At 43.9% G+C, this 27,768-nt stretch overlaps 1 protein-coding gene across 1 annotated transcript; it reads right to left on the reverse strand.

Annotated features, from left to right (window-relative positions):
- Positions 1-7,187: 7,187 nt before the first annotated feature.
- On the reverse strand, positions 7,188-20,425 carry POPDC3 (popeye domain containing 3). The gene is made up of 4 exons (XM_052696795.1): positions 20,241-20,425; positions 10,949-11,692; positions 9,056-9,164; positions 7,188-8,316 (listed from the first exon to the last, which is right to left on the reverse strand). The coding sequence occupies exons 2-4, from the start codon at positions 11,449-11,451 to the stop codon at positions 7,999-8,001; spliced, it is 930 nt and encodes a 309-aa protein (XP_052552755.1). The 5' UTR covers positions 11,452-11,692; positions 20,241-20,425; the 3' UTR covers positions 7,188-7,998.
- Positions 20,426-27,768: the final 7,343 nt, after the last annotated feature.

Genomic DNA, 27,768 nt, shown 5'->3' on the forward strand with positions numbered 1-27,768 from the left:
AGAAAAGAAAAAAAATAGGGACCTGCTTGCTATAAACATCCCCCCCCCCCCCGCCCCATGTCACAAGGCTGGGTCACTGCACACCTGTTGCCACAGCTTGTTAAGGGCAGTGTGGGGAGCTAAGCCCAAAGGAGTCTGCTTGTTTCTGAAGATTGAGGGATGGGGGGGAGGGGGGAGACTGCTGGTATATTTTTTATTATTGGTAAGTAATCTGATTCTGTGATTCTGTGATTTTATTTCCATACCAAAAAAAAAAGAAAAGAACTAGATGAGAAATGTTTAACATGACCAGAAAGGCAGGCAGAACTCAAAAAAAACCCCCAAACAATAGCAATAATAGTCATGGAAGGAGGAAAAAAGAGGAATTGGGGGGGAGGCAGGAGATAAGCCCGCAGCAGAACTTAAACAAGTGGCAGGAAAAGCATGTAGGATTTGAGAGTGAAAACACTGCACGCTCTGCGGGGGAAGAAAAGGTAAACATATGAGCTCAGAAGAACTGGGGGTGGGCACTAGGCAGCTATCTTTAAGTTAGATTTGTCTTTGCAAAACAAAAACCAATGCAAAGAGAGGAGGACAAAGGTAGGAACAAAATCAATAATACACTGAAGGAAAAGATCACACATACCTGGGAAGAAAGTAAGCTGAAATAAATGCTAATAACGACATATCAAGAGCAAAAAACAAAGTGGGAACACGCAAGTTAAGTCCAAATGCACAGAACAGGTTGCTGTAGCCCAAATGTCATGCAGGACTTTTTGATGCATTTGCTCAGAGTAATCCTAAACCTGGAGATTGTAAACACCCAATTTTTCGACTGCGTTAGCTGCTTCCTCAGCCATGACAGTACAGTCAGCATGGAGCAGCTGCAGAGGAGGGGCTGCCCCACACCAACTGAGCTCCTCTGCTGCAATGGTGTGTGGATCCAGAAGCTGGATCTCAGTCCTGCAGCTTATAAACAGCTGCAGAAACATGTCCCTATCTGACACCACTGCGGCTTGCTGCTGTCTGAGCAATCTTTGAAAGCAAAGGCAAACACAGAGTTACAGTCCTCTGGTTTCAATGAATAGATAAGACCACTCTTCTGAGTAATGTTTATTGTACCTCCTTGTTCTGTAAAGAAAAAAGCAACAAACCAACCTCTGTTTTATAGGGTTAAAAACAGGGACGCATACTACAGAAGACAGATATTTATGTGATTATTACTTTTGCATGTAATATTGGCTTAAGTATACATGCTGCTGTATAAGGCAGTTTCAGAACTAAACCCAAAAAGCAGTATAAAAATATTGCAGATCTGATTTCAGAACATCCGTATGTAGTTTCTTCGCGCTAGTAACTACTCATTAATTCTTTAAAGTGTGGACATACGTACTGAAAGAACACAGTGTGCTTTGCAAAGACTACAGAGACCCAGTAAACATCAGAGCATGGAGCTGTACGGCTGTCAAGAAGTGCTCCCCATTCACTTCACATGGGACAGCTGCTTACAGAAGTCATCTGGGAGAGCCCTACCTTTCTGCCAACAAAAATGGGACACTTTTGCCTCATATTCAAAATATATATTTTTTTCCTAAGCTAAATCTGATAGTAAAATAGATAGTAAAATAGAGCATCTGCTACAACTACAAATTTTAAAGCTTTTAACATTAATTTACATGAACCAATCAGAGTACAGACTTTAAGCCAAGCAGCTATTTCATACCGATTGCTGACAACCAAACTCGTATATCCTGCCAGACGTGGACTGGATTACTTCACTTTTTGTAGGGGATAAGTCATTCTGCATTTACCACAGTGTAAGAGAATGCAAATGGGCAGACATGAGGAGTGCATAATGGGCTTTAAGGCCACACCACAGCTCACCTGCCCACATCCTCCTCACAGGGCTCCAATAGCCCAAACCCAGTAGTAGGTATCTGGATTCTCCTGTATGCTTCTTATTGTTTACTAACACCTACAGAACCCTGGAACCAGGCAGCAATTTGCCTGCCCGGCGTCACAGAGCCCACTCCCTTCTCAATGGTGGGCACCCAGATGTATCTTTTCAGAGCACTGACTGCTGAGTTGCTTACAGCAGGAAGGTGGAGGATGTGATGGTGCTGCCCACTTCCATGCAATCATGCACGTGGCACTTAGAGCACTTAGCCATGAAATGGGATTTCTGGCTTCAGCATCTTGCTCAGCCTAAGGGACCTTTACACATTTCTCCTGAAAAACCACCACATCCCCCAGGCTTTTGGGTAAGAATTGCTAGTGATTACAGTGAAAACTTGATTCATGGCTAAAATAGTTATTTACCACCATTATTTTATGGTGCTTGTTTATTTATCTAACACCAGTGTCTGTGTTCTCAATCATCTGCAGTACACTTATCTGAAAAACCCTGTGATGGGGAAATATTGATATCCCCACAATACGTCAAGGATCCCTTTAATTAGGAGCTCTGGTGGATGGGACAATGTCTGGGAATCCAGCAGAGCAGCTATAAGGTTCTTCTATATATATAGAAGATATATATATATGCTTATAGCAGCTATAAGCAGAATAGCAGCTATAAGATTCTTCTGCTCCCAGGAGGTTTTGGGAACACCCCACCTTCTCCCCAGTTGATGGCTATGTCTAACAGCACTTGTGGCTTGCAGAACGATGACTTGGGTGAAAACTCTTTGCTGCAGAGCCACCTGCAAAGCTACTCCCTCAGTGGAGGGTTTGCCAGCTGTCATGGTAGATGTGGCCCTGAACCCTGCAGACCTGTCCCCATGCGGTGCTCCCTGCAGTTCCATCTGCTCCCCAGGCTGGCAGGAGCAGCTGGCTGCTCACAGGATGTGCTGCTGGTGCCTCACTCTTACACAGCAGTGAAGACATACAGAGCTCCACCTGCACACCGTGATGCACTGGGAGGTATTTCCATGCTGAGCTCAGTCAACATTTTTGATCCACACAGAACACAAGATGCAGACTGTAAACAGTGAAATATGAAGTGAGATAGCAAACAGTTCTTCAGCACCTCTATGTTCTGATTGGTGGTATTAATAATCTGGATTATTAAGAACTACTTGCTTACTCACTTCACTGTTTTAACACACAATATGCTCAAAACTGTAATCCAGGTCATTAATGCCAGGGCATTCAAGCACTGCTAACCACCTTTCTCATTTTTCAGCCATTTACTTCTGGCAACTTCAACACCACATCTGCTGACCTACAGAAATTTACCTGAAAGGTAATGTGATTTGGACAAACAGAACAAAAATAAATGAATGTGTTCCCTTGGGAAACCTGAACTTCCAATACTTGGAGGGAGCATATAAACAGGAGGGGGAATGGCTGTTTACAGGGGTGGATAGTGATAGGACAAGGGGGAATGGTTTTAAACTGAGACAGGGAAAGTTTAGGTTAGATATTAGGAGGAAGTTTTTCACACAGAGGGTGGTGTCACACTGGAACAGGTTGCCCAAGGAGGCTGTGGATGCCCCATCCCTGGAGGCATTCAAGGCCAGGCTGGATGTGGCTCTGGGCAGCCTGGTCTGGTGGGTGGCAACCCTGCACACAGAAGGGGGGTTGAAACTGGATGATCATTGTGGTCCTTTTCATCCCAAGCCATTCTATGATTAATTTAAGACCAGTACGTATTTTCAAGAGAGATTAACAAACAAGCTTAATAAGGTATTTATCTTTTTGTATTATAAAAAATGACAATAATGCAGTAACACTTTGGGGCAGACAAATACGTACTCTGTTATTAGAAAGAAAGAAAGAACAAAAGAAAGAAAAAATATTTAATCTGTTAATGTGGATTCAGCAAATAGATGTTCATTTCCTTTTGTCTATTCAAACAGTTCACTTCTATCTAATTAGCTTATGGATTTTTTTTAATTTTTAAAAACAGATGGTTTGCAAGACCTGTTTATGTGAGTACTGCGTTGTATTTTAATTTTCCATGTATATGGAGTCAAAATATGTAGTGTATTTATCACTTGCAATAATTGAATACTCAGCACTTTTTTATTTTTTTGCTGGAAATGTTTCATCAACATTATTTATGCCTTTTTAGAGGTCTGATGAAACAACGACTTCACCCAAGCTTGTATCCAGCTTTCCTACCTTTATCCTAGCAGAGGTCATACACAGGTGTATAGTTTGAAACAATTATTTGCATTACTGAGTTTCCTTTGATCACTCTACCATGTCTGCAAGGCAATTAACTCTTGAAAATTTAGGACTGGGCTGGCTCTCCTCAGCCTTCAGTCAGCTTCTGCTATCACAGGCAAAGACATCAAATATTGTTTTTCACTAAGCACATTCAATTTACCTTGCACAGTATATTAGTTATAAAGGTACTCAGGGGTACATTCTTTTCTGGCATTGTGTTATTTCGAGTATTGTATGCTAGAGTGAAAAGCATCCCTCAGAATACGTTCCCTGTGCTTTACACTACTGCTCGCTAAGCAAGTAGTACCCAGTGAACTGCAGGGTCAGTCTCAGGGTCAGTCTTATGGTTCTTAAAGGCATTTATCAGACGTGCATTGCTCCATCAAAGGACTGTGGCCAACCAGCCACCAGGGCTGCCAGATAGGGAAGACCTGCTTTGAAGATCTCATACTAACAATCAACAAGTTCTTTTCTGGATAAGACCTCTATAAAGCTGAGTGGAACACTTTTTTATTTTATTTTTGGCTCTTTGGACTGTCCTCAGCTATGTAGTTTTTTGGCACGTGCAATAATAAGAAATTTGAACCCTTTTGCAGGCTGGAAGGGTGATTCCAGCACGACGTTCAATATCCTAAAAATTCTGGACTGTGAACAGATGCAGATGAATAAGCAAACAACCACATGCACCAGATTCAGCTGCTCTTACCTGTAAACACATAGAAATGTAGACATTTCTACGTCCTGCAGAAGATTATGGAACTATTCAAAACACAGAACGGGAGTATAGGAAAGTCTGCTGAGCAAGAAGAGGGTTCATGATAGCATACTCAGTTCACAAAGTAGCATTAAGGCAATTATCCTTTCACTTAAACCAATTATTAAGAAGCTCAATCCCCTCCCTGAAGCTATTCCTGAGTAATAACATAGGCACAACCAGGTAACGCTCAAGGCAGAGCTTCATCATGCTCCAACTGTTCACTAACCTATAAATTAGGACTGGGCAGATATGACATCACAAAAGATTGTATTAGTTCACTGACATCAGCATGAGTACTTCTTTACTTAGGGTAAATTATGCAGTTCTCCAAAAATGTAATCTTATGAATCACATAGCGGAGAGTATTCTAGTATATTTTAGGAGCACTGTCAAGATTCAAAAAACAGGGGTGGAGAAAGCTTGGTGTCTCACTTCCAGTCCTTTCACGTGTACATATTTTATTGTAGATATATGCCCTGAATTCTACAGTGAAAATGTTCTGCTAGTCGTGACTCATGCTAAAAAATAGGAAATGATTTTTAGAAGGTGACTCAAAGCCCCCAAAGCACCCTACCAAAAGCCAAACAAGAACATTTATTCAGATATTCAGATACTGACTCAGCCATATCCTAGTAGAGATTACTGACAGCAACCAATTCAACCAAAGCATCACAAATGGCTGTGGTTGGAAAGATGACTGACACTAGAGCACACGCCAGTCACAAAGAAGAAAAAAATACTCAAGTATGTAATGGAGCACCCCCCATCACTGCAGAATAGGTCTCTAAGCACTATGCTATAGCTTAAACAGAATGTACACACTTGAAACAGAAATGGCTGGACATGACTCCTTGGTCTTATTTTAAAGATGATCATGCTGGCTCTATTTAAGGCAAGTTTTCTATTAGATACGGATGGGACAATTCCATATATTTAAGAATACTGACAAGAGCAATAAGCTTTGTATTATGCCTTAGCCTAGAATCTTTTTATGGCTCTAGACTATAATCTTTCTATGTTTGTGGACCGTTACATATAAAAAGATGAGTATAAACTTAATTTTGGTCCAACACATTTTATACCAAGAGAAATTGATAAATTTGGGGGATTTCACCAGAAAGGGAGGTCAGGGGGCTACTTCAAATCATCAAAAAAAAGCATGTGAAAGCCCCTCAGCACACAGAGTGGCAACCAGCAAGATTCCCTGGTATGTCTACAGAGTTATGACTGCAAGGTATGACATGAGAACACCTGCTGCTACAGGCAGAGCCATGATGCTGAGCACAGCATTGGAGAGATCATTCCGAGTCACACCACACAGCCTGCTGCCTCATCCCTTCACTGTCCCCTAATGAGCAACCAGGGAGTGCAGCCATGCCCCTAGCGTGTTCCCAAGCTCTGGCACTTGGTGCCTCCGTTATTTCCCGAGCCTGCCTTCAGCAGCTGTTGGTGAATTCTCCTCTCACATTTTAACAATTCTCTTTTCACCAAGGAAATGACAGCGGTTTTACAGTAACAAACACAGAATACATAATGTGCAGGGTTGTTAGCAAGATTTAGGGATTATTGCATTACATGCTCTCCTATTTATGCCTGGCAGATTTCTCTCTCTGAGGAAGGGGCCTAAAGCTAAAAGGAGAATGTGGGCAGCATTCTTATACACTGAAGGCCATGCACACAGATGCTGTTTCAGACCCCTTCTAACAGATTTGTTGTATACACACTGCCCGATTACTTTTCAAGCACAAGGTTGCAGCATTGTTCTAAGCCCTTCAGCCTTCAGGATCTGAACTCAAACACGTACCTGCACACACACAAATACACAGCAGTTGTCCTACCAGCTGCACAGCAATTTTTTATTTTAAATATTAAAAAAGTGATCTACCTCGAGATCTATCAAGCAGCAATACAGACTCATAAAATAGTAATGCTTCTTATTTTTGGATTACTGGCATGCATCAAGCATAGCAGCAGGAAGGTGAGCTAGAAAAGACATTCAAACTCTTCTCTTCAAAGGCAGAGTGACCTCAAGGTTCAGAACCCACTTTCTCCCACTTAACCTTAATCTGATGCTCCCTTATTTTACTAAAACACCATAGATTTAGAAAGAAAATATATTTTAAATCAAGAATTTCATAGGCACAGAGATGTGACTCTGGAAGCTAAGAGAGAATGCTTCAACTCAAAATTGTTCTTGTTGCTGCAGCTGTTTCTTAATTTCTTCCTGACAAATCTGGCTAGAAAGGATACTGTAAAACAAACTCCCATGGTTTGACTGTTGATTGATAAACAGTATTTATTGTACATGTCATGAATGGCACTTACAACCTGGAAGTCCAGGTCCTGTAGGATTACATTCTATTAGAAACACTGCACAATCATGTCCCTAGCAATTAACTGCTTTACTTTTCCAATGCCAGCAATTACACTGATGCTTGTTTTCACATAATGCCCTTTTAGAATAGCCTGAGAGAAAGCGATCACCCATGGGACAACATTTGTTGTTTTGTTTGTTAGAAGAATTTGAGCACTTCAAACTCTTTCAGTTCTTCAAAAAGAAGAACAATATAACTAGTTGCTTTTTCTGTAAGATTGTTCATGTTAATTGGAACAAGGCTCACATGGCAACAATTCAGTTATAATTTGTTATAAACAGGTTGCTGTGTTTTAAAGACCGCTTGGTTGTTTGCATTAATGTAGAACTGTGTATTTTATTACAGCAAGTAATTTAGAGAAAGTATAATCACAAATACTGTGGTTAGAGTTGGTTGGTTTTGTGTTGTTTTTTGGTTTCTTTTTTTTTTTAATAAACACTACACAGAGGCTGCCACAATTACAATAAAACCCAGCCTATTATCATTTCTTTTCCTCCCAAAGTAAGAAGTTCAACAGAAGAATCAACAGAAACAAAACATATTGCACGAGAAATCAAAATGCACAAGCCAACCAGCTGGCTCTACAGAAAGAATTCAAGCTACTCCAGCTAAAGTAAGTGGCACTTCAGTCAAATTTGGTGTTACTGAGCCTCCTTCCACTTCATCTCTACACTCAGGTACTTCCCCTGTCAGCGCTGGGAGTACATCCCCATGCTACTGCTTCCTGGGGGAGCTGCAATTGGGGACACCTGGCCGTGGACGCGCCAAGGACCTCCTCTGCAGGCGGCGCGGGGGTGGCACTGGGGGTGTCTCAGGAAGAGAAGTGTGGTACAAGTTGGGCAAGCGGATGTCGTACCTAAAGCCCTTCCCCACGTGCACCCTGTCATTCAGGGCGTACAGTTTTTCGGCGATGTCGCTCCCGATTAAAATTGAGAACAGGCGTGAGATGAAACGATGCTTAGCAAACAGCAAGTACAGCTTCTTTCTCCTCCAGGTCACATACCGACAATCTGTCTCTGCTGTAAGCGTTACCTAGAGAACAGAAAATTAAGATCAGCTAATTATTATGTCTGTGTATTTGCTGCAGCTAAAGCCACTTAATCCATTTGTGCGAGGCTGCAAAAGGCAAATGAGAAGGTTGACAGGGTGGGGACAAACGAGGCTGTACCTGCGGGCAACAGTGAGCAGGACGAGCCCACCCGTGCTGTGCACGGCAGCTGAAGCAGGATGTGCAGCCCTGCTTTGCCCTCAGCAGCCCACACTGGCAAAGCAGGTCTGAAAATCTCTCTACAAAGGCCCTCGTGAGGTGTGACCAACTTATCACTCTGCAGCCAGCTAACTGACAGCAGTGCAGGGGCTCACAAGTGATGGGCTGGGAGGACACCATGCCCCTCACTGTGCCCCCATATCACACAGTACTGCAGCCAGCATGCTCTGAATTTCACCTCCAGTGGGTAAAGCATCTTCTCCCCACCTCCCGTGGATGTGGTATCTCAGGTATTTTAGCTATTTTAGCACAGCCAACAAATGCAAACAAGAGTTTACCTCTTGGATCAGCTTTTAGGAAACACTTGTTTGTGCTAACAGGATACAAACAGGAAAAAAAGATACAAACCGCATGACCAGTCCAATGGGCATCTCTCCCCAAGACAACAGAATGCCAGATGTTTGATTTCACAAACATCACCCACAGGTAAATGAAGTTATTTCTAAACCACTTAGTGTTTGAACAGTTTTCTCTGCTCAAAAAAAACAAACCCTCCACTTTTACCTGGAAAATTCCCTCTTCTGTGGGTCTCAGTGAATCCCATTCAGGAGAATCCAGAAATTGAAGAGGAAAAATATAATGCAGAAACTCCCCATCAACCGTCACTCTGATCCTACCAAGATAAGATATGTTAATTTGTTAGTATTATGTGTACAACAGCAACAACTGCAACAAGATGTTCCTTCTATTAGGTGAAGAGTTTAATTATAGCTTTGATAGCATGAAAAAACAACCACTTGCTGACTCTGTATTAACTGCATTACACTTTTTGAACCCAATTGGATCAGACTAGTTGCAGAAGAATACTAGACAATTGTGCAGCCATAATTCCAGGCCATACTCAGCTCACACACTATTCTCTCTGAGGCAGTTCTGTGCAGCAACATACAAGCTTGCTCATGAAATGCTAGTGTGTGCTAACGAGGTGAAAGACCAGTGCACACACACCAGCTGTCTCCTTCCCTTGGAAGCCATAAGTGTATGCTTTAGGTATAGCAAACATACAGTTTACAGGGAATCAAGTGGCAAAGACTGAGTGCAAGGCAGAAGGTCCCCATGCCATGCATTGAGCAGGGCTCTCCTTGTCCTGGACACAAATTACACTGCCACAAGACTGCCTCTGGAGGCAGAAGACAGAATGGAGGTAGGATGTCTGTCTGAATGCTGTGACCTTCTGCAGGTGCGGAAGAAAATCTTTCTTTGAACACTTTCCTTTTAAAAAATTCTATGTAAGTTTGATGGGCAGGAAATGTTTGCTTGAACCTCAAAGCAAGTTGCAGGAATCTCCATTTCACATCTATTTTGCACTTGCAAAAGCACAAACAGCAGCCCTACAATGCCTGAAGGAGCACAGCAGGACCTCCCTGCATGGTTATTGCATGGCTGTGCATAAAAAAAGATGGACATCTCTCTCTCAGTATGACTGTGCAAAAGCAACCTCCACAAGGTACTTTCTTGACAGCCACAAAGAATGCTCCAAACCTGGGTTGCTGTAAGGCTAACTACTTAAGGTCCATATTGTTCATTGTCAATAGTACGGAATGAGCTCCAAGCAGCTCACAGATTCCATCATGGAGCTGCCGAAGTGCACCTACAAAGTGCCCCATCAAACTCAGACCATAGCCATCATCTCTATGTATCTCATATACCTGGTGGCCCAGGACCACTCTGCATGCAGTACATAAGCAAGTATTTCCTTTCAGGAAAGCATCAGCAAAGGTTGTTAAAAAGGGCATCCAGTGAGCAGGGAGTTCAAGCAGCTGGGATTTATTGTCTCAGAGTCTAACAAAAGGCCACAGCATGCAGTAACTGTAGGGTCAGTTATGTGAGTTCTGGATAGGGCTTAACTATATCTCATCGCAACGGAAGCATGCTGTGAGACCTTATTCTCTTCCTTATTACCTCCCTTCTTCCAAATACAGTCTATAGCAGAGTCAGCATACTCCATTAGACCATTTACCTCTGCATATTCAGTTTCTTAACTACAGTTAGTTAGTCCTGCTTCAGATTATATTGAACAGTACAAGAAAATAAGAAAGATGCTGTGTTCATCAGCTGAGCAATAGATAGCAAAAGACAGCCTAAGACTGAGGTACATGCCTGTTCCCTCTACGTACCTAACCTGTTAAGTGCTGTGATACAGTGCTCTGGAAAAAGATGATTTTAAATCCTTTTCTTCAGGCTATTACAGATTTTGTGCTTAGTGTTTCTACATTAGTGTTGTTCTAGACAAGTGTATTTAGCCTATTAATATTTATATTACCCACATTAATATTTAATCTACTGTACTGGAAAATGAACAAACAATACACAAATGAGGCAATTTTTTGCTTTCATTTTCAAGAAAGGGATGGGAAGACACTTGCAGTGAGCAAGTCTGAGCAAACTGATACAAACCTGCCTGATACAAGCAAAGACAGTTTGTCAATAGGTGTTTTGCCCTGCATAGCATAACAGTGCTCCTTCTCCAGGGTAACCACTTCTGCATCACAGCACAAAACAATCTTCCTGTAGACAGTTAAGGAAATTCCTAGAGGCTGGAAGAGAGCACTGTAGAGCTCCTGGAATTCTTTGTCAAAGGAAACACTCCGAACTTGGTAGGTAACATAAATGAATTGTACAAAGCATATAGCAAACAGTATAAAATTCCAGGAGAATATATCAGCAGCACAGACATCCAGCCAAGCCCAAACAGAAGAGCAGAGGAAGCCTAATCCAAGCAAACTGAAGACATAGAGAAGCCCAAAGAATCCACTTCCACCCATGAAGCCAACAACAAAGAGAATACTAGCTAGGTGGTAGATAGAACCCTCTGCCTCTTGCTTCCAGGTGACACACGTAGGATGCGCATATATCAAGCTCTCCCAAAAACTTGCATTTTCGCCCATGGCTGGACTCATTTTTTGATTCAGCTGAATTTTTGATATTGTTATTGATGTGATACAGCCAGTGGAGTCCTTTGCTTTTCCATTCTTGCAAACTGTTCAATGATCACGTAATAGCAGGGTCTCTTTTGGTAGTAAAGTCGCACTTAGGATTTCCAGAAAATAGGAAGCTAATGTTCTCAGAAGGCAATGCTGTTTCTCATCAGTTCATGCGCTGTCTTGACTTTAGCCATGTCATTCTGTAGTTTTATCTGATCTGGACAAGTGAAGAAAAGATGAATTACTTATAAAGTGATTTGCATCAATTAAACACGATCAAAGCTTTTATTGTCTAAAACCACAGACTGCATTACAATCATCCAATTTCCCTTACATCCCTCTGATTCCAGGATCAAACCTCAATACTCATCCTGTTGAAGACTGCGGTTTTGTGCACACAAAGCACGCAGGAGCTATCAAGTTGCCACTGAATCCATGTAATATGTACATGATATCCAGAAGATCCCGTGACAAGTCTTTCTGCAGCCTAACTGCTGAGGAAATGGTTGCGTTTGCTGGTCCTGAACCTGTCACCTGAGAGTCTCATCTAATGCCTTTCCTTGTTTGGGAACCAAAAAAAAGATGACAAACTTTTGTCCCTTGCTCACTTCCTCCATGTCACTCCGCATTTCTGTCAAACCACTTTGCTTTCTCCTCTTTGCCTTTCTGTTACCATTCATGAGTTCAGCAAAGCTGCTTTGTCCCTGGAGACAACAAACGACATCCCCAAACATCACAGTATGGGAGACCTGAGCATTGCAGGAGATGTACTTTTCTCCTACAAGGACAAAATTTAAAAGTAGCTTTAAACAGACCGGGACATCTGAATGTGAAGCAAGTCATAATTCAAAATACTTCTCAAAAGGCATTTATAGAACAGTTTAATAACAGTCAAATGTTCTACTTTATATCATTTCATGCCATGAGCCTCATAATTTCATTGGTTAGCACTGTAAAATGTTAAAAATGCTATTCTTTTCTGCATTACAATGTATCCCTGATAGTTCAATAAAAAGTAAGATACAGTGTTTTGAATGGGATTCTGACTGAGATGTTACATGGGAACTGTATGCATAACACAAATAAAATGCTGTGGATCTGTACTGTAACCTCCTTTCCATTTCCAACATCTTTGATCATGTAAAGTTGCATGACATTGCAATAATTTCACAAAATTTATGTACAATTTCCAAACCTCTTACAGCATTCACAGGCTACCTGCACTACATCACGGAGCATTGCTGTAAAACATCTGTTCGTGACAAGATGGGTCAAAGCAAATTTGAAAGAACAGCATGCTAGCAGAACACAGACAGATGGCCATCACACACAAAGCCGAAGACCCCACTCCACAAATGCCCTGTGCTTCTAAGTATTTTTTGAATGGAACATATCTTCCAAAACCACCCTATGTAAAATTCACATTTATTTAAATTTTGCACAATGATAACATCTGCTGTAGAGGATCTCCTTTCCTTCAGAGAGGAGGAAATGAGTGTGATGTGGGGCAAGCATTCACACAGAAGACGGCCTCACCAGCATGGCACCCTCCTGAACTGCTTTATAGAATCACAGAATCACATAATGGTTTGGGTTGGGTCGGGAGAGACCTTAAGGGCCATCTAGTTCTGTACCCTTGCCATGGGCAGGGCTGCCACCCCCCAGTTCAGCTGCCCAGGGCCTCATCCAACCTGGCCTTGAGTCTCTCCAGGGATGCAGCACCCACAGCTCCTCTGGGCAACTGTGCCAGTGCCTCATCGCCTCTCAGTAAAGAATTTCCTCCTAATATCTAACAAAACTCTTCCCTCTTTCTGTTTGAAGCCATTACCCTTTGTCCTATCAATGCACTCCCCAATACAGAGTCCCTCTCCAGCTTTCCTGAAGCCCCCCTTTAAGTACTGGAAGACTGCTGTAAGGCCTCCCCAGAACCTTCTCTTCTCCATACTGAACAACCTCAACCCTTTCTTCATAAGAAAGCCTGTCTTCATAAGAGAGGTGCTTTGATCATCTTTGTCCTCCTCTTGACCTGCTCTAATAGCTTCACATCTTTGCTGTGCTGGAGGCCCCTGCCCTGGATGCAGGTGGAGCCTCATGAGAGCAGAGCAGTGCACCTCCCTCTCCCTGCTGACAGCCCCACTTGTGATGCAGCCCAGGATACAGCTGGCTTTCTGGCTGCAAAGCTCACATTGCTGGTGAACGCTGAGATTCTCATCAACCAACACTCCCTGCTTGAGTTGCACAGCCCAAACAACCTTCCGAAAGCACTGAAGAACACTGCTTGATGGTGATGGTTTCTCAGGGCTGTGGCCATGCTTGCAGCAGCTGAACTACAGACAAAAAGAGAGGGTTCACTTGTTTTAATCAAGAAAGTATTCTTGATTTGCAAGCCACATTTTTGTCAGTTTTTCTTAAGAAGCATTAACTTGAACAGAGAGGATAGTATGGGTGGATTGGAGCAGAAACAGTTTTAAATTTGAATTGGTATTTAATACTTGATAAAGCCATTCTCATTTTTCTTTATAGTTGCTATAACTCCAGAATTTACAATTTTGAGGGCTTCAGGCCAGTCATTATAATTAAACCATTAATCTACTGCAAACCTAGGGGGAGAATTTGGAGAAGTGCACCTTCCCCAAGTACATGTCCAATCCTACCTACTCTTTCCCCTACTAAGGAAAAGAAATTGCACCTCATGCACACGTTCCCAAGTCTTGCTACAGCCCCCACCACGTGTCTACCAGGTTCAGAACAACACAGACTTGATGGCTGCTGGAGACACAGATGCCCCAGCAAGATCTCCTACTCCAGAAAGAGGATGCATCCCATGAGCACAGGTAGGATTACCAAACCATTTTGGGGAATTTCACCTCACTGCAAGTCTTTCCGAGGCATGGAGAAAAATCAGCCCAGATTGGAGATGCAAGAGACATTCAGCAGCACGGACTTAGAACAACCCACAGCTTTTCTGAAAGAGCTAAGCTGTCATCAGACAGTGATAAAATTAATAGGTTTGCTGCAGCTTCAGGCAATGAAGGGGATATCTCAGCTATAATCTTTGATATAAATGCTAGCCAGCAACTGAAAACTTCAGATGAGCAGAATATTAAAATAGACAAATCAGAATGAATTTGTGTTGTTATTTGCATGCACACTGTATGACCTACCCAAACGGGCCTTTTCTCCACTCACTGCAGCACTCCCACAGAGAATCACCAAATAGGTAAATTGTAATTTATTTAAGAAAGGCATACTTCACCTCATTTTTGCCATTGATGACTTAAAGCTAATCATGAGAAATATTAATTACTGTGTTTGAAACACAATAATTTCTGAACACCCACTCCCCTCTCCTCAGAAACAAAACCAGCCTTGAGGCCACAAGCATTATTCTCTTTGGTCTTTTTAATTAAGTCAAAAATAAAACTATCCAGATGGAATACTCTATTCCTTAGCTACTTTACTGTTCATATTCAGGCAGGTAGCCCTCAGGACATCACACTACAGAATTTGACAAGAGCTGCAACCGTCCACGCTGAGCTTGTAGTCAGCCTGCTGATCAGCATTACTACAGCTCTGCCACCATGAGGAAGATGCTCCAGTGCCCATGCTTGTACACTCACAGTGAGATTATGCTGCATTTAGCAACTCTGTCCCACTGGTTTAGCCATCTACGTGCAGGCTAGCCTGGCACTTACTGCTCCAGGCATGCAGAAGGGAGCGAGGGATCCCACAGCTGGGGTCCCACAGCCTCTGCATCCAACGGGTGACCCCAAGAACCCCATCCGGGCTAGGATGTCTCATTCTGTCTGCCCACCCTTTAGCCACATGAAGAGAAGCTGCTCTTTAATTTTATTAAGTACTTTCTCAAACATAATGCAATAGTGTTTTGTTCAGCAGGTCTATTAATGAATTCCTTTCTTCCATTTCCATGAGGTTTCTGGAAACTACTCTACTACCAATACACGTTTCTCTTAATGGCTGTTTAAGCAGTACACTTTCCCCAAGCTCTCTTACTTCAGCAGTTGCTCCCTCAGGGTTAGGCACCCAAAGGGACTGAGATGGCCAAGCCCTGGATGACAGTGCGTTGCCTAACTCATACAGAACACAGGAACCATGCACTTACAGATAGGTAAGGCCAGGCACCTTAAGGCAAGTATGGGCGAACACACTATTTCTAGAGATAAACAGCCCCTGAAACCACTCCAGGCTCAAAGCATGCATGCAGCAATTAAGACAGCAGCTAATTCCACAAGCTCAGGTCCTAGCTTACTTTGCACTTTGTGGGGCTCTATCCTAGAGAAAGGAATGTCACTATAATGCAGGAAAACTGTTTTCCCAAGAAAATGCCGCCTGTACAATGTAGAGAGAGCAACAGTGACTTCATCACAACCCATAGCTTCCATCTAGGAAGCAGAACGAGGAGGAAGGAGACTGGGGAAGAAGAGGACTCACTGATCCAAAAGACAAAAGTACCAGGATAATCAGTCATTATAAAACTAGATATATTCAGATTACAAAGACATGCAAGCATAGACAGCAAAGGTAACTAGTGTAATTACTTCAAAAATTCCCTTTGCTGGGAATTAAGTCAGGATTCTGTATGATATGCAAAATAAATCTGGGTATGCTGTTACTAAAAAATAAATTGATATTTGCTATGATTCCATTTTTCCATTCTATACAAAGTCAGACTGGATGACCGCAATGATGTCTTTTGGACTTTTGTTTTAAGTTACTTAATATAAGAAAGTTACATGCACAAAGCATATGGCAAGTTTTAACAAGCTGCACAGCTGTGTATGATTTCATTTCTTAATGAAATCACAGAAGCACAGCATGGTTTGGGTTGGAAGGGACCTTAAAGATCATCACATTCCAACTTACTAACAGATAGATAGACACCACCCCTCAGCTCAGCTGCCCAGGGCCCTGTGCAACCTGGCCATGAAAACCTCTGGGGATGAAGCATCACAGCTTCTCTGGGCAGCTGAGCCAGCACCTCACCACCTTTGGAATAAAGAAGGAATAAAGAATTTCCTCCTAAGATCTTACATGAATTTCTTCTTCTTTAGTTTAAAACCATTCCCCTTTGTCCTATTACTATCAGACAGTGTAAAATGTTGGTCTTCTTCAGTTTATGATCTTCCTTTAAATACTGGAAGACCGCAACGAGGTCTCCCCAGAGCCTTCTCTTCTCCAGGCTGAACAAGCCCAGCTCCCTCAGCCTGCCTTTATAGGAGATGTGCTCCAGCCTTTTAAGCATTGCTGCTTCAGACAACAGAAAACACTGAACGCAGACAGGTCTCTAAAATTATTCTCCATGCAGATCTTACAGCAGAAAGTTTCAGCCATGTGGAGACAGAATCCCCTCCTACCAATGCTTTCCAAAGAACAGGGTCTCTTTCCAGTGAATACTTCAAGGTGATACGCACACGCGTGGCATCCACACCTGAGGAACCTGCTTCCAGGCAAGCACCTTCATCGCAGCACAGAGCCACTGCATGGCTCTCCCTGCACTACATCACAGCTCCAGCAGACAGAGCAGGAAGTGGACACCTGTATGAGTTGCTGTGATGCATTCTGGCCTCCCCATGGGAGTGTGAAGCTGGATCTGCATTCCCTTGGGCTCAGTGTCTCACCCATGTTTCAGCAGTGTCACATCTTCCAGATCAAAACAAGCAGCTGGGGTGCCTTCAAGCACTGGTGGCATTTCATAGAATCATAGAATGGCCTGGGTGAAAAGGGCCACATCTAGTTTCAACCTCCTGCTATGTGCAGGGTCACTAACCACCAGACCAGGCTGCCCAGAGCCACATCCAGCCTGGCCTTGAATGCATCCAGGGATGGGGCATCCACAACCTCCTTGGGCAACCTGTTCCAGTGTGTCACCACCCTCTGGGTGAAAAAATTTTAGTTCCCTCTGGGTCACTCTGAAGAGTAAGCACCAGCCAGGCATTGGACTCTGCTCTGGTTGTGCTCCCATAGTCAAAACTGTCACCAGAAGTGACCTTCAGTTAGCTTTCCCACATGCAGGGCTGGCATGGCTCAGGCCAACACCTCACCAGTAGCCTGGGACTGGCCTTGCCTTCCCACTGCAGCCAGAGCAGGGCAGAGTCTCTCAGCAGGGCTTCATTTCATTCAGCTGCAGCTGGGAAGTCTGGGTTCTGCTTACAATCTGCTCAAATCCCTCCTGATCTTTTTAAGAAGTGGAAAAAAGCTGGGAATGGGGGGAGGGATGGGAGGACAGTGAACGAGAAGGAAAGGCCACAGCATCACAGAATAGTTTAAGGTTCATTAGCACCACTGCATACAGCAAAGCTGCTATTATTTAGTCTTTAAATATTTAAAGACCAGCCTACTATACACAGATTACAGTACTCGGACGACTGCTCATTTATCACTGTAAAGCACACAACACAATCCTCCATGACTGCACAGCCAGTGCTGGAGATGTTATCTACTGTTCCTCTAGGCGGTGGCTGACATGAAAAAAATGACAGATTTTCCACCAATTTGAATCAGAACTGAGGAAAGTTGAGCACGTGGTATTTGTGCCAAATAGTCCCCACCGCCCTCACCTTCTTTTTTTATTTTTATTTTTTTATTATTATTTTTTAAGGTCTTCTGCTCCTAGGAAATACAAAATGGAAGGACAGTATGGAAGGACAGTTGTAATGTTTTTTTAATTGTTAACTATGGATCATGCAGTTGCATCATATTTATATGCTGAGCAGGACTAGGCAAGTGGTAATTGAGTTGTGTTGTGTTTTACGGTAAGTCATAGAATCACAGACTCGGTAAGGCTGGAAAAGATCACCAAGATCACCCAGTCCAACCACCAGCCCACCTCCACCATGCCCTGTAACCACGTCCCTTTCCACCTTTCCTGAACACCTCCAGGGACAGTGATTCACCCACTTCCCTGTGCAGTCTCTGCCACTGCCTCAACATTCTCCAGGAAAATATTTTTCCTAATATCCAACCTGCACCTCTCCCGGAGCAACTTACAGCAAAGTGAAGCACAAATTTAAGCTTTTCCACAGTTCAACTTTTAAGTTAATAGCAGAAAAAACAGCTACAGTGCCTGTTTCACAGATGCTGTAGAACTGTATCAATGAACTACAGACTCGGTGTGAGCGGCTGCATGCAGCTGTGCCTTTGGACTGAACACCTCTGTATCTGGCCACACCACAGCACAATAGAACACAAACCTCACCTCCCAGCAGACATAAGCACTGGGTTTGGTGCCACACCTGGACATGGAACTAGATGGGGAGGGGCAGTGCCATCAGCTATGAATCCAGACATACAGCATGCTGAGTCACAGAGCACTGCACGTAAAGCAGAGGGAGCACCAGGCAGCGAGGCTGCCCCAGTGGGGCTGCTGATGTCATTTAGCCTTAATGGAAGGCTCAGGGTTAGAAGTACCCTCTGTTGGGACAGTATCACACAGCCCTACGTGCCCAGCAGCACAGCACAGTGGCAGGCACTGAGCTCGGGTTCAGCACCGCTTTCACTGGTCTCCCACCTGCCAGAGGCAGCACTCGGAGTGTCATAACATCATAGAATGGCCTGGGTGGAAAAGGGCCACAATGGTCATCTAGTTTCAACCCCTCTGCTATATGCAGGGTTGCCAACCACTAGACCAGGCTGCCCAGAGCCACATCCAGCCTGGCCTTGAATGCCTCCAGGAATGGGGCATCACAGAGTAACAGAGCAGCAGCAGAGGCACAGACCTCTTACAGGTACTGGGACACTGACCACAGCTCAATTCTGCAGGGCAGCATAACACACTAAAGGTTAAAAGAAAATTTCATTTCTGAAGAGGCTGCATGCTGTATGCAACGATGAAATGCAGTTCAGCCAACAAGTCTATTCTTGAATCCTTCATGAACTTTGTTCTCAACTTTCATTATAAACCATTTTCTTGCCACAACATTCACCTGCTCCACATTTCCTTCTTTTTTAACACCTATCCTCTCTATTTCTTGCCATTTTGCAGGCAAGGCATTTTCTTAAAAGTACTCAAGTGAAATTTTCAGCTCCTTCACTGACCAGCACAGTGCTGAACTTTGTGTGAAGCCTGAACAGCGTCAGCCCCACAGATGCTGCAACCGTTCCTAATTTCGCTGCGGGCAGCGAGGGAGTGTTTACCTGCAGTCACCCACTGTCAGTGCCATTATCGAGAGCGGGGCAGGGAGCCCGACTGCTGGGGGGCAGATTTCATCACCACATCGCTGTATCACCACCCCGTGCTCTGTGATTCAGCGCTGCGAGCAGTTCGCTACGCAAAGTACTTGCCCGGCAATGCCACGCTTTGGAAATATGTTTGGAAAAATATAAAAGCTTCGGGAAAAGAAGTGTTTTCTATCACTTGTAGCTGTTTCTTCGCGAAGAAACAACCGCACGGATAGAAACAGATCTTAATTTCAGGGCTCATTTGTTCTTCCATTTGCCGGCGGTGGAAAGAGGCAGATGCCTACGGTCAGCGAGGTACGGGCGAGCCCAAGGGCCGCGTGCCCCGCCCGGGGGCAGCGCAGGGGCAGCTCAGGGCGCAGCCGGCGGGGCCACGAAGCGCACTTCTGCGGAAGCGCGGCCGCAGCCCGAAGCGCGCACAGGGCGAGGACTTCGGGGAGAAGCGCACTTCCCCACCGCACCGCGAGCCCTGCTGCCGCGGCCACCCCGAGCTCCCGTTCCTCTCCGCGACACCTCGCCCCGTTCCCTCCCACCGCCCCCCGGCACCGCACCACGTCGCGGCCGCTTACCTGTCCCCGTGCCCCCTGCCGGGCGCCTCCGGCAAAGTTTCCCGGCTGAATGGACGGTGCGTGACGGACGGGACGGTGCGGTCGCTCCGCTCCCCGCGGCTCCCGGTGCCGGCAGCCCCCGCCCGGCCCCGAGTCCCGCCGCGGCCCCCCGCCGCCGCTGTGACTAAAATAGGCAGCAGCCGCCGGCGGGCTGCGGTAGGCGCCAGCCCGGGGCCGGCAGCGAGCGGCCGTAGCGCGCAGGCGCCTCCCGCCCGCCCCGGGGGGCTGCGGGGCTGCCCGGCGCGGCCGCGGGGTTCCCCTCGGGGCTTTCGGCGCTGCCCTCGGGCGCTGGGGGCTGCGCGGGGCGGGTGGCGGAAGGAGGCGGGACGTGCCGCGGTACCGCCGTGCTGGGGGCCGGGGCGTCCCCGCGGGCTGTGGGGTGGGCAGAGCCGGCGGCCCTGCCGCCTCCCAAACTTTTGTGTTTTGGAACGCTCGCGGCTTTATTTCTGCCGGCTCGGTGCCTGCACGAAAGGAGAAAAGAAATCCAGCATCGACGAGCAAACCCCTCGGCTTTCACAGCACAGAAAGTCATCTTCTGCACTGCCGTCTTGGGTTAAATTGTCGGAAGCTACCGGTTTGCAAATAAAAATGCAGTTTTCCTCTTCTTCACCTGCAGCATCTCTCTTTGGAATGTACTGGAGAGATTCTGTGCCCTCGGCGCTGTCCTCGTTTTATGACTTGTGCATCTGTTTGCATGCAATCCTCAGGCATTTAATTCCAAACGAGAACACAGTTAAAGCCATTGGTGCTGTGTCAATACATGTGCTAGCCATAAATTTGTCCTGGTGATCACTTTATGTCCAGAGGAGATAGAGTTCAGTCAATAGATTGAAGGAGACAGACCTGCCAGCTATTAATGCACAGAAGATCACAGTGGGTTTTCATGTGCAGCTCCTGGTATGGCAGAAGCAATATCTCAATAACCAGAACATGAGCAATATGTGTCTTATAAACAAGAAATTGGGGAACTTCACACGCCGGACGGTGGCCACTGCTTGATCTCCCACCCCAGGTGGACATGCTCACTGCACAGCGCAAGATGTGGACAGGGACCACAGGAGTACAGGCTCTGAGCAGCCTGCTGTGCTCTCACAGAAGGCTCAAGGTCCTTGCAATCATCCCAGTGACCTCACTGTCTTAGAGGGGGGTTCTTCATTTGGGAGTCTGGGCTCTGTGTTTTTCAGAGAAGGCACATGGAATTTGGGAGCAGTTAATTCTCCTAAAACTTGAGAAAACAAACAGCCAGAACACTTTAACCCAGCACTATTCCAGGTTACTTATATTCAAAACTTCATTACCTGATTGCAGTACTTGTTTTTATATCTATTATTTTTGAAAGAGAAAAGTCTTTTTTATCAATCTTATCAAGTACATGTTAAGATCCTTGCAGTTAATTAGGCATTTAGAGAGTTTTACAGCGTCACTCCAAGTAATTACCTTTCAGACACATTCTACATATGCTGTTTTACAACTTTGTCAACTTTGTCTGACTTCAGCAGTCTCATCTGAGAGATTTGGGAAAATCAGGATGGATATCAGGGAGAGGTTCTTCACTGGAGGGAAGTCGGGCGCTGGAGTGGGCTCCCCAGGGAAGTGCTCATAGCCCCAAGCTGCCAGATTTCAAGAAGCATCTGAACAACAACAGTCTCAGATATAGAGCTTGAATTTTGGGTGGTCCTTTGTGGAGCCAGGGGCTGGACTTGATGATCCTTGTGGGTCCCTACCAACTTGTGATATTCTAGGATGCTATGAGATTACTTCACTGGCAAACTTGAGGCAGGGTTGATTCATGGTTTTTTTCCTCTTTTTGCTCTTTGTATTTGGGGAGGAGTGAAAGCACACAACCACTTCTTATTCACATTCATCCCAAATTGCCTTAGGCATAAATTTGGCCATTATGTTTACATCTCATTGGGACAATAGCAAATGGGATGGAAAAAATATCAAATAAAAGAAGGGTTGCTGAAATTTTATGTTGGATCTATTTTTCTGTCAACGTTACATTATTCTAACAAATCAGTATTGGATCATTCAAGATGGGTTTCCCCTAATTTTCATCATAAAAGAAGTGAGGAAGTCAGTATATTTTGATAGCGTATCTTCAGGATACTTTCAGGATACTTTCTGTTGCAAACTACAGTCATCGTCATTCTCCATGTCATATAGGTTACCAAGGAACAGTTCTGCTATAACACTTCTTTTAATTCAATAAACTCTGCATCAAATATTCTCTAGCATTGTGAGACTGAGACTACCAATGACCTGAATCTGAATCTGAATGTATTTAGTGCTGCACTTTACTGATGTACACATTTGAAACATGGCACATAAAGGCAAAATGGAGACAACTAAGACATGACGCACCGACGGAGCAGTCAGAGTTTGAACTGAGGGAACTGGGATTGTTCAGTCTGGAGCAGGCTGAGGGGAGACCTTATTGCTCTCAACAACTACCTGAAAAGGTGTTGTGGTGAGGTGGGGGTTGGCCTCTTTTTGCAGGTAACAGCAACAGGATGGGAGTTAACTGCCTTAAGATGTGCCAGGGGAGGTTCAGGTGGTGTATTACGAGATGTTTCTTCTCAGAAGGAGTGGTGAGGCAGTGGCACAAGCTGTCCAGGTGGGTGGTGGAGTCACTGTCCCTGGAGGTGTTCAAGTAACGTGTGGATGCGGCACTGAGGGATGTGGTTAATGGTGGGCATGGTGGGGGTGGGCTGCTGGTTGGACTAAGTGATCTTAGTGATATTTTCCAACCTTAATGGTTCTGTGATTCTATGATATGCTTTGTTATAAGCCTTAGGAAAGGCTCAGCCAAGAGAACAACTTGGGTAAAGATTTTAAAGTCAAATGCAATTTTGTCAGCCTTAATTGTCAACCTACCATGTTGCGGGTGCTTGGAGATTGGCTTTCATCTTTGGAAGACAGGCCTGGGTGAGAGACCAGAGTGAGACAGGCACAAAATGGCTGAGCCTCTGTGCACTGAAGTAAGCCAAGTGCTGCTGGCATCCTTCACATCAGCTACTGGGGCGATCAGACTGTTCCCTGATGTTTGTAAAGTGACCTGTGGTATTTGTATAGAAGGACTGTTTTTAAAAGGTCACGTAACCTAATAATTGCAGAACCAAATTATAACTGGTATCATTCTTTGCAGCAGCATGACAAGATGTAAAGGTCACACGTAAGGGTGAGCTTACAGAGAGCCGATGGCAAGGCTCAGCAATGCAGCGTCAGAACTAAAGGGCTGCTGGGGAGAGACCTGGCTATGGCCAGCACTCCGCTGGGACAGTCCCACTGAGGAGCCAACGAAGGAGCAGTCAAAAGTGTGGGACTGCTCCTGCAGGTGGAACAGTAACGGAGCACCTGGTCTGGCACCCTTGGGCTGGGCCCAACATCCAGCCATGGAGCTGTACAGCTCCAGCTGGGTGTAAACAGCTCTCTTACACACAGTTAGATTGATGAGGTATCTTAGATGCACCTGTCTCTGGCTGTGATCCATCCTACGAGAAGTCTGACACCTCCATAAAACAGGCAGATTGCTTTGCTGCAGGCTGTCAGCAGCCCTGTCCTCAAATGCCACTCGGAGCTGCCACTGCCTCAGGAGGTAGCACAACGCCTTCAGGTCACGGAGCAGGGACCCAGGAGTGCCCAGTGCTGGCACCCGCCTGCCCTGGCTGTGTGGCTGAATGAATCCAGGCCGAGGGAGGAGAGAGCTCAATGTATTGTGCTGCCCAGAAAGCAGATCCATCTATTTCCTCAGCACCTGCTTGAGGAGGGACTGACTTACAACGTCAGACAGCTGTCTTCTCCGCTATCTCCGGAGTGAAGCAGTGGTGTTCCTTACGTTGTGCTGAAGTTATCAATAACTGTGTTTATGGGGGAGATTTTAAAAAATGCTTAATAAATCTCTACTGCATTTTTTCTTTCACTGCATTGTCCTTGGTCAATAAAAATAACTTATGGAGCAGGGGGATATGGTAGTATGTGACAAGATGAATTATCTCTTTAAGAAGTGATGTACTTTTTCTCCATGGATGTAATATTGTACTTTCCAGGTAGTCACAAGAGGGCAATATGCAGGAGCTCCTAGTCATTTCAGAATGAGATTTAAATTCTTAATGTACTTTGAAAAAGGTTTTAGCAGACTTCCATATAGCTGGATTGTCCTACAGAGCCCCTCCTTCCTTTGTTCACTGGTACAGCTGAAGTAAGAAGAAACAGCATTGCATTTGGGTACTAAACCAGTTTTATTACTGCCTTTTACAAGCAAGATGTCAACCAAGTCATGTCATAACACAATGTAATCCTGTAGTTCATGTATTCAGCTTGCAGAACAGAGCAAAATTCGAGTTGGAAACATTTTTCAAAATGGCATTCAATTAACAACATTCAATTAACAACAGGTACAGGTAAAATAGCTGTAATTTAGGCAAAAAGCTTTTTTTTTTTTTTTTTTTTCCTTTTATGCATCAGCAAAATAACGTGCTAAACAGCACATTCAGGTTTTTGTCTTTTGTCTCTTAAAGGCTTGGAGATAATAGAATTAGAAGTGAGTATCATCAGCTGCAGTCAAGGTGGAGGGCCTCTTCTGAACCCAGGTTTTCATAACCAAGAGTGCGAGGAATACAGTTCCCTCACCTAAAGACTTCATACTCTCAAAGTGGATGACTGTAGAGAAGGGGACTTCTGGGAACTGGTTCTTCCCACCCTGAGCTCTTTTCAGACAGCAGCATCTAAAAGAGGTAGAAGAAGCACCTATCGTGAGATTTAGCTGTAACAATATGGGAGTCCAGTTTGTGACTGCTGTGAGTGTTCGGTGAGTTCTTTCTTGGCTTTTGGTTTCGTTTGCTCAGCTGTTGCGGAAACAAGGACAGGCCAGAGCCTGCTTCACTCATCCTCTAAGGTTTGAGCACTGCAGGAATATCATTTGTCCTCAAATGTAGTAACCAGAGAGGGTCCAAGATTTCTTTGGACCAAGAACAAGGGTACCAAAACCATGTGGGCTGAAATCCCAGTGCTTAGAGCATTCACATGGGAGAGCTTGGAAAGAGATGCATTTTCAGTCTTATTCTTTTTCCACATTGCAGCTAAATGCATTTTAATGCCAAATAGAGAAACAGTTCTGGAAGTTAGAGCTAAAACTGCACCATGTGCCATAAACACTCCATTACGAAGCACTTTTCTCTGCCTCATTCAGATGCACTTTGTGATGCGTAGTATTTCCAGATATTCAAACACCAGCAAATGTAGCACGGCAACTGCCTGTATAGCAAAAGGAGATCTTGATTTGGATTATTCGCAGCTTCTTAAATGGGTGTTCTCCCCACAAGGGTGGTATGCACAGGGGAGGATGTGGTTGAGACGAGGCTCTGTGGACAAGGTGCAGAGCTGCAGGTCAGTCAATCTCTAAAGTAAGATGTCTGCTCAGGAGTGAGAATATAAAGTTAAAAATAAGGTCTGTGAATCTAAATGCTCTTCAAAACATTATACAACTAGGAAAGACATCAACTGTAAAACATTTAAAGGTTATATTATTGTTAGGCAAAGAAAGCAGATGCTTTCCATCATTAATGTTTAAAGATTTCAGGCAAGGAGATGAATTCTGATATCAGTATTTGATATTCTCTCTTGCTGAAGTTCTGAGTTGTCATCAACCTCCTACTAGGTGTTGTCAGAAAAACGAAGGAAAACCTGTAATTTCTAGCCTATGTTTTCACATCAAATATCTTAGTTTGTTTGTTTTTTCCAATAGTTCTTAGATTCACACTCCTTATTTTTAACTCTGTATACTCTCACTGTTCAGTTTGCTTTTTCACCACTTTCCGGCTCTCTATCAAGCCATTTTCACAAACACTGCTACTGATGATAGATAAAGATTTTTAAATACACTGCAATTTTTAGAGGGATCCAGATGACATGTGTGACAACTAATGCAAGAATTCTGACCTGCTGGGATGTCCTTGTTGTTGTTAAAACAAGTTTGGACTGACACAAAGCTACACCTATTTAACTGCCACCCATGCACTACAACTAACTAGTATCAACCACTGTAGCATTCATTCTCTGTGTTAGGAAGATGTTTCTACAAACAAGTGTTTACAAACTATGGATAACAGGTGTCATCATGCCACAGAAGAAAACAGAACCAAGGTAAGCCCTAGTGGGCAGACTTGCTGTAAAGCCTCACAAAGTATAAAAATTACCATTCAAATATTTGTCAGAAAAGCCTCCTTTTCAAGCCAAATTTGAAAGTCAATACCAGAAGGACTTCACTCTTGTAAATTTAGGTTCCTGATATAACTGTATTTGCCACAATCACTTCTCTTGCATTTGGCTTCAGGCACTAAGCTTTGTGAAGAGCCGCAGATAGCAAGAATGCAGTTATATTTAATTCAAAGGTATAAAAATAGGAAATGGATTCTTTTGAATGTTCACTTTATTATGTTGCTAATGAATTATAAAATGTATATCATCAAAATAAATATTCTTGAAATCGCTTCCTAATGAATCACTTAGACAATGTGCCTATTCAGTTGTGTCAATGATTAATTATATTCTTGCCTCCTTCCTGGAATACAAATGCTTTTATTAAAGCAATCTAGAAACCGTAAGACAACAGACTCATTCTTATGGTCATTCATTTGGTTGTGGATTGATGGAGTATTCCTTTCAGCGTTTTTAGAGTGTATCTGAACAGCTGCAAGTAGTGATGACATAAATGAAAGTTCATGTCAACTTAAGCAGAACGAGATGGAAGACATTCTATTCATCCAGTTTCAGCTTATCGGCGCACAGTCATTAAATACGAATATTATCTCAAGAACCATAATAAATGCAGAACAAACCGTGCCAGCTACAGGCGTCATCAGATAGGAAACTTCTTACAGCATTCTGATGTGCAGAGGTGAATTATTTTGGAATATTAAACGATTCATTAGTTCTCAGCTTCAAGATATGGCTTTAAAAGTGGCCAGCCTCGCAGAAAAATAATCATCATTACTAAATGCAACACTTACAAATCGGCATTTATGAAATTCAGAGACTGCCACTGTTAAATAGCCTCAGAAGTCTCTGTATAGGTGTCATCATTTCTGTGAGCCTGAAAAGTCATTGCTTATTTGCATAATGGCATTCACATCATTGTTGAAAGCTTAGGATTGACTTAATGAAAGTGGCAACGAGCAAAGAAAAATGCTTTCACGCTGAATTTAAATAAGTAAATCCTGAATTTAACTATTCTTTTCTATTTTCCTAGCACAAGGCATACAGAAAATGTTGACTACAACCTGTCCTTGGCACTGATGGGCTTCATGTTAGTGAAGATAGTTAATGGTGTTGGCTCAGGTATCCAACTGTTCAGGTGTCAGTAAGCAGATTACTTTAATCTACTAATCAACGCATGCATTTCCATTTACATGGAAAGAAAGAAGCACTGGAAAATGAGGTTAGTATCATTTGCATAATGTGAAGCAACCTATTTACAATGATGGAAAAT

This window comes from Tympanuchus pallidicinctus, unplaced genomic scaffold (assembly GCF_026119805.1).
Source record: "Tympanuchus pallidicinctus isolate F22 unplaced genomic scaffold, pur_lepc_1.0 scaffold1, whole genome shotgun sequence".
Lineage (NCBI taxonomy): Eukaryota > Metazoa > Chordata > Aves > Galliformes > Phasianidae > Tympanuchus > Tympanuchus pallidicinctus.